The following is an 8,059-nucleotide window of genomic DNA, read 5'->3' on the forward strand; positions in this document are numbered from 1 at the left end:
ATATATATATATATATATATATATATATATATATATATATAATAATATAAGAGAGAGAGAGATGTTTCATTGAATACAATTTATCAGTGATATTAAATAAACACACATTCAACAACCTTTGCAGGGGTGTCAATCTCACTTACAAAGAGGGGCCAAAATTAAAACCTTTTTCAAACTAAGGGCCAATTTCAGAAACTACATTAGCTCAAATCAGATACCCAGCATATTTTCTTGGCCACAGCTTCCTCAACAACAGTTTGATTGGTCTCATTTGATGTTCTCTGTTGTGCTTTTGACATCATAATCAAAGATTACTGCAAAAAATTCAAAAGATATTGAAGTATTTTACGTTTCACATATCATCTTGGGGGCTAGATAAGATGTCAACGAGGGCCACATTTGGCCCCCGGGCCTTGAGTTTGACACATGTGCTTTAGAGGAACTCTAGCTGAAACTAAAGGTTGTTGCAGCTGTTTCTGCATCATTTTTTTTTTTACCTGATTTATGCACAAGCATAGTCGAAAGACGTGCATGACATGACAGGACATGACATGCATATAGCATGGTCAGTTGCTGGATTTTATATATTTTTAAGTTGGAGAGCTGTATTTCTGTTATCTATTAGCCTTTTTCAAGAGAGAGGGGTGAGATTTTTTGTTACCTTGGCACAAGATGCATTTGAATAAGGAAAATAGTAAAAACCACAATTCAGTCTTCAAATGTCTGGCAATTGCAAGGCATTGATTTATTTGTTATACGTGTTGTTTTTCAATGAGCGCTATGACTTTTTCCATAGTTTTGGTTTGTCACGGCGTATATCACGAGTCACGACTCATAAGTTCAGTATTCATTCGTGATTGTATACATATTTATTGTTTATGTACAGCATTGGTCCGTCTTGAATGAAGAAGCAAAGACGTGTCACGTACTCAAAGCCATATGCAATTTCCTACAATATGTAGACCCATACGCATTTTAGATCCAGAGATTTTTGCAGCTGTTGTTTTTTTCTGAGTCAACCCCATCACTCTATTGTTCTAATGTTACTCCATTTTTAACACAGAGGTCTTTGAAAGGAGAGGCTCTGAGTCTGACAGAAAATTAACAAAAGTGAAAAGGGTAGCTAAGGATGTAAAATGACTTTAAAGTTTAATGGATGAAGTGACGATTTGCAAGAGCCAGAAATAAATATGGTGGTGTTTTGTATTTACTAATAAAGATTCTCATGATAACCTTTGTCAAGCTTCATTTTGCTGCCCGAAGCTGTCAACAGTTGCCTCATATTACTTTGCTAACTGTTGACATCAGGGTAGTAAATGTTTCCCTACATTTGTCTTAATGTGTCGTGCCCATGTCACCATTTTCTTAGCATATGTTCAAGTATCCCTTCCCGATGTCTGTTTCTAATTTTAAAAGATACAATTTATTATTTAGTAATTAGATCTAATTACTGTATTTCTAACTATTCAGCATCTGCACTGTGACTCAGGATATTTGCCACTTCTTTCCATAATGTCTCTCGTCTTTAAATATTATAGATTTGAGCCATGTTAGGTTATTTTTAATTTTATAGTAAACTCTAAAACATAATATTTAGTTATTTCTGTTTGTGTACTATCTTCCATGACAGAAACTCATACACGATACTCATATAGTTTTTTGCATTTACAACAATGTAATCTTGGACGTTAAATAACTATTAAATGTTAAAGACAACAAATACAGTGTGACTGTATTTTTGTAAGTGACCCTCCGACAATTTTATTATTTTATTTAATTGCATTTTTATCTTTTGATGATGACATTTCAAACAAGTCAGGCATACATTGCATTGTTACTGCAGCGAAAAGTATTTTTTAAAGGTGTCTTTTATTACCTTTAAATTAATAGATGCGCACTGAATTATTTTTGGTCATAATATTTAAAGCAAATTTAATTTAATTTAAAAAAATCAAATAAATAGTTTCTATCAAGTCAGACTAAAGTAATTGCCATTTAATGTGTACTTAAATATGTTTATTAACTTTTTTTTTGACACATCAGTAAACCCAGTAAATTTTCTTTCTGTTTTTCCCATTTTATAAATGTATTTAAAAAATTTTTTTCATCTAAGCAGTTTGTGTTTTGTGATGGAACATCCTATTACCAACATTTTAAAAAGTCATGAAAATGAACGCATCAGGAAGAATGTGTGTTTAATGGACAGTAAATAAAAACAACAGCTGAAATAAAACACCAAATTACAACAAACACATTAGAAACATTTCAGATGCACTGAGATCTCATAGCGTGTTACACTTGAGATGCCTTTAGGTTTTTATAAAGGAAAAGAATACAGCATTATTTTATGGTTATTACATTAAACTTCAGAGTACTTTAGAGGAGGTGCATTGCTTTAGCCGTGACTTTCTAAATGGTCTTTTTGGTTTTTGGGGGGATTAATCACAAAGGCCACTAACAGTAATGTTTGAGTGCGATGCAGAAGCACTGGCAGGCGATATGGTGATACTACTTGTAATCTTTCCAACGCCTTTAACATGACAGCCATTGGCAATTACGTGAGTCCTTTGTTCATGTCGGAGGTAGTATGGCCCAGCGGTCTGTGGGATGCTGTGGGTCATACCATTCAGAGGATGGGTATATGGACTTCCCAGGTGAATATGGATCTTACTATCTTCTGCTGTGATGATGCTTGAACTTGTGTCATCGCTGTTGGACTTCTGATGTTGCCAGCTGTTGGTTGGATCAGGAGTCTTGCAGAACAGAGCCTGGTTTGTTACCTCTGCTGGCTCAGGAGAACAGGTTTTGACTGTGACAATCTGAATTGGTGAGTTGTTTTCAAGCGTGTTAGAGCGCGATGGTTTTGGACTTAACGCCCGAGACATTGGCATTTCGTTCAGTGGGGAGATGGCACGTTCAGGATTTGAAGAGTGGGTTTTGGGATTGACTGCAGGTGAACCTGAGTTCTGGAGGATGGTTATTCTCTGCTTAGGTGAAGCCCCGCTTGTTGGTATGGCAACTGTGCTGGTGTAAGACGTTGCTTGATCTCTAGAAGGGCTGGTAATCTCAAGCGTTGCGGTGTTGAGCATATGATGTGGCGTTACTTTAATCTGCAAGGGGTGCCCAGGTGTGTGTGTTACCATCATCACTTCTCCATTAACGTTTTGGTGCATATCTGCTTCGGAGTGGTTCTCATGCTGGCACATGTCACTAATTTCAGTGTTTAGGCTGTTGACAGGAGGGTTTCCTTCATTTGGGACTTCTGTCTTGGGGTTTGGGTCCTTGTTTGTATTTTCTCTATTTAACTTTTCACTGCACTTGGAGTTGGACAGCGTGCTCTCTGCAGGTTCAGTTTGTACTTCTTTAGTGGTCTGATGGTGGTGTGAAAAGTTTTTATTGTTCTGGATTTGCCTGTACATGTCTAGCTCACTTGTCAGTTTCTCCATCACCTTGGCCAATTCTTTGTTTTTGGCTTCCTGCTGGGTCAGTTTTCTCTGCAGTGTTGACTGATCCATTTGCACCTTGGAGATTGACTCCTCTGTCCCGATCAGCTTCTGGAGTTTCTCCTTCAGGCTGTCCACTTCTTTGGTTAAAAGTCTAGATTTAACTTGCTCTTTTTGAAGATGGCATAGAAGACGGTGCTCCTGGTTGACCTCCTGTTTCTCTCCCTGTTTGTACCTGGAAAGCTCCTTCTTTGCCTCCTCTAGCTCCTCCGTTAGAACTTGGGATCTCCTTTGTTCATCTTTCAGCCTCTTTTCCAGAGACTCAAAATCCTCCTTCACTTCCATTAGCTCTGCTTCCAACACCTCTTTGTCCTGGAGTCTCTTTTGCAGTTCATCTAGCTCCTTGGTCAGCTCTTTAACTTTGTTGTCATCAGTTTGACAATGATAAGTTGTGTTGTTTGGAATGGAGCTGTTTGTATACGTCTCCTCTTTTTCTTTCCTGTTATCAAAGATGTTTAACTTTTTCTTCATGATAGTTATTTTACTCTGTAGCTCTCTATTCTTTTCCTCCTCTGTTTTTAGTCTATCTTGAAGCTCGCCTTTTTCCTTCATTATAACCTTAATCTTCTCTTCTAAATCTGCCTTAGACCTCAGTGCCAGCTGCTTCTCCTCTCTCAGCCGCTCTGTCATTGTTGCCAAATTACTTTGCTCGTTTCGTTTGCTCTCCTTCCTATTAATCTTTTCCTCTGCCTCCTGGAGTCTCTCAGCCATATTCTTTCTGTCCTCCACCAAGGCTACAGTCAGCGACCGGAGCTTTCCCAGATCCTGTCGAACAGCCATTTCACTTTTCTCCAGTTGGATCGCAACAGTCTCTAGCTCTCTCACCCTGAGTCTTGAAGTATCAAGCTCACCTGACATCATACTGCTGAACTCCCTCTCCCGCTCCAGCTTGCTCTTGAGAATAGTACAGTCCTGTTTGCTTTTGCCAAAAGCCTCCTCTAAGCGGTCCAGTTCACAGATTCTGCCATTGAGCTTGTCCACTTCAAACTTTAGGCTGCGGTTGTGACTTGTCTCCTTTGCCAGTCTACGGTCCAGGTCTCGGCATTGATCTGCCATTCGTATCAGCTCTTCATCCTTTCCTTCCATTTCCACCACCCTTCTCCTCAGCACCTCCGCCTCTGTCAACGAGCTGAGAGCCATCATGCCGTTCTGGTTTTGGCAGAAGTTGGAAACTTGATTAAACTGCTTCACCCCAACATTAAGGAATTTAGGTGTCTCCTTCACTTTTGCACTGAGTTTAGCAGCACAGCCCCCCCTGCTCAATATGAGCAGTGATAGCAACGTTATGCTGCTTATCTTCCACCAACTCGCTCAAATATTGTTCATCCTTTATAAAAAGCTGAGCAAATTCTTCAGCTCTTCTCTCGTCTTTCAAAACTGATATTTCTCTTTCGTTTTTCTTGCTCTTTAGTTCCTGGTGTTCTCTCTCCTTTATTAACAAGAGCCTCACACTGTGAAGGGACAAAACATAGACATATGTCAGACTAACCTGTTCAAGTTTCATATTGACCTCTTATGTCATTATTGAAGGGGTTTCACATTTAAACCTCTTAAAAATAGATGAACTGACAAGTTGTTCCAAGTTTCAGCATAAACATGTTGTTTTCAGATTAACTTTAGTCACAGTGCATGTTTGCTAAAAGTCTGCAACAGTTTGGAATTGGTTTTCTTTATCTGTTGTTTTTATCAGTAACATGTTGTACGTGTAGAAAGATCTGTATGTTTCTGTGCTGTTGGGGGATTTATCTCTAGGCAGCTTGCAGTTTGTAGGATACTTGGCAGATGGTCCCCTGGCAGGGATTGTTAGTTAATTAAGAAGTTCTTCTACCCTTGAGTACCTTCAACTCTGCAACTAGTCACCCTCCCTCTGTGCACCTCGAATGCAACCAAACATCCAGCTCAGAGCGACAGGAATCCCCCACTGTTCTTAAAGTAATTACAAACTGGCTACTTTTAGCAAGTGTTGTCACTCTTCAACATTTCCCTAGATTCCTACTAGAAATGTACAAGTCTATTAAATGTGCACTGAACAGTTTAGTGCCATACGACACTCCTGGCTTTATGCTGTAGAATGTGTCAGTTTGTACTATTTGCTTCTAATATTGTATATTTAAACCCTACTAGTGCTAATGTTTATCTTTACATATTCTGAAAGGTTTTTTTTTAATATAAGACTATGCATTTTACTTTAAACTGGTAAAATTAAACTAAATACTTTAAGAAAAACTTAACTTCTGCTACAAAACTTTGTGTTATGTGCAGTTGTAATGTTAAGGAGCTGCTTAAATTAACTCAGTTTTAAACCATAAAGAAAGTTCAGGGATAATGAGTAGTCTAAAGTCTTAATTCCTAAACTTTGGTTTAGCAGACTTTATATTTTAACCTAATTACTGTGAATTTAATCTTGTTTGTGAATATAAATTCCCCGTTAAACCGAAGAACTGCAAAAAGCACAAATGTAACTTCTTAGAAAACTAAGTCTGTAATGTAAAGTGTAACATTATTAAAGTCTAGTGACCTATAGTTAAAAGACAGAATTGACTGTGTTTGAACACAAAGTTATGATATCAATTAGAAGAACTCCGAGCATTTGATGTCAGAGTCTGTTTGTAAAGTTAGAAAAATTTACTCGTTAATCTGTTCCAGCGTTTCTTTCAAACAAAGTAGATCTTTAGTTCGCAACAAATGTTTTCAGTTCTTCGCTGTTAAACAGAAATTTAGTTTCCTACCTGTGCAGTGCGGTTGGACTTGACCCGTTTTTTTGAAAATCCTTGGAATTTATTGCTCCTGTTATTTCACGTTTCCCACTTTCCCTGAGATCCCAGTGATGTGGACATTCCCTCCGGAAAACCAAACATTATGAGAAGTGCTCTGCAAGCCGACTCTCGCTCGCAGTCAGCGGCGCCCCTTACATCATCAGCAAGTCCTTATATGGGACTCTACAGGCTCTTGTGTGTGTGTGTGTGTGTGTGTGTGTGTGTGTGTTTTCTCTGGACTTCAGCCCATTGAAGATGAGGTCATTGTGCAACCATGCCAAAGAAGCTAATGGGAAGGACAGAACAGGCTTGTGTGTTTGCACGCAAAGAAAATCTTCAAAAAGTTGAGAGGATAACGCCGTCTGTTTGCAGATTGGATTAAGAAGACGTTTTACCCTTAGTCCAGAAGTGCCTCCTACTTGGCTTGTCTTATAAACTATAGCTCTTTTCAACACATGCAAAGTTGATTATGTTGAGTGTTTGTGCGGTGCTCCCATGTGTTAAGAAAAGGACATGTTTTCCAAGTTTTGGCTGATTTGCCTTGGGCCTGATAACCTGACTGGAAGATGACATCAGCATTCATCGGCCTTCAATTACATCCATATGCTTTGTTTTTTTTGTTTCTGTCTTTTCCTCTTCCTTCCAGCCTTTCTCAAGCTTATTGTTTTCGTTTATTTCTAAATCCGGTCTTTTTTTTTTTTTTTTGGTTTTTAGTCATTAAATTTCTCATTTTTTATTTGTTCCTCAAACTTTTAACTTTACCCCAGCTGTTGTCAGTTTAGTTTCTGGTCTGGTCAAATGTTGGGCAGAATTTTAGTCCTAATCAAGTCTGTGTGCTCTGCGGAGCATTGAGGAATGATTATACTCTTATTTCTCCCACAGCCAGTTGTTTTATGTCGCAACAAGAATCCCAAAAATTATAATTGTGTCTTAATATTCTTGCTTGTTAGAGGAAAGTATTTGAAGCACAGTTGGAGAAGTACATCAATAAATGTCTGCTCATGTTCTCTTCTTAGAGCAGTTGTTTGCACTCTGGCTCCTTGTTCCAGTTTTCACAACAAAATAAACTTTAGCGGTATTTTCTTTGTCAGGCAAATACTCAGAATCCCTTGTTTTTTCCCCCCGACTCGTGTAATCAATTTACAAAACACACATAAATGTGCATTTAACATTTATGTTCATAAGACCCTTTAAACAAGGTATGGATATCTACACATTTTAATTTTATTTTTTTTTAACATTTATGAAAGGCTTTACACACAAGTGCCAAGCATGTGCAAAAATAGGCTACACCACTGCTAATGACTGTGGTCTGTCTTATGCTGAAGGAATGAATCAGTCATTAAAATTATTTATGCACATGCCAGAGACCGCAATACGAAATAAAAGTCACGGTTTATGTATTTTAGCAAATGCATGGCGTTTATGCATCTCTTGAAAGTTTCTGTAAATGTTGAGCAGCCTCACAGTTTAAGGTCAGCAGCAGCAACTATCACAAACCTATGTTACAGTTTTTATATTTTTAATACCTTCTCACTTGTTACGCTATAAGTTAACGATGTCAGCTTTGTATTCTGAGTGTGGCTAGTATTCACTTTATTCTTTTACCTGAGTCAGGGTAACTATGTCAGGGATCAAAGTCGAGTCCTCTGGATTGTTTCTTTGTGTTGAAATGTTTCGTCTTTCATCCAAAAGACTTAGGGTGCATTCACACCAGCCCTGTTTAGTCCGCTTTAATCGAACTCTAGTCCGTTTGCCTAGAAAGTCCGGTTCGTTTGGGGAGGTGTGAATGTGCAATCG

The 8,059-nt window shown here is 38.3% G+C and overlaps 1 protein-coding gene across 1 annotated transcript; it reads right to left on the minus strand.

Annotated features, from left to right (window-relative positions):
• Positions 1-2,392: 2,392 nt before the first annotated feature.
• Positions 2,393-4,825, minus strand: LOC119419258 (filamin A-interacting protein 1-like). The gene has a single exon (XM_037686565.1). The coding sequence runs from the start codon at positions 4,644-4,646 to the stop codon at positions 2,439-2,441; it is 2,208 nt and encodes a 735-aa protein (XP_037542493.1). The 5' UTR covers positions 4,647-4,825; the 3' UTR covers positions 2,393-2,438.
• Positions 4,826-8,059: the final 3,234 nt, after the last annotated feature.

Source organism: Nematolebias whitei, chromosome 13 (assembly GCF_014905685.2).
Source record: "Nematolebias whitei isolate Nwh7 chromosome 13, NemWhi1, whole genome shotgun sequence".
NCBI classification, from domain to species: Eukaryota; Metazoa; Chordata; class Actinopteri; order Cyprinodontiformes; family Rivulidae; genus Nematolebias; species Nematolebias whitei.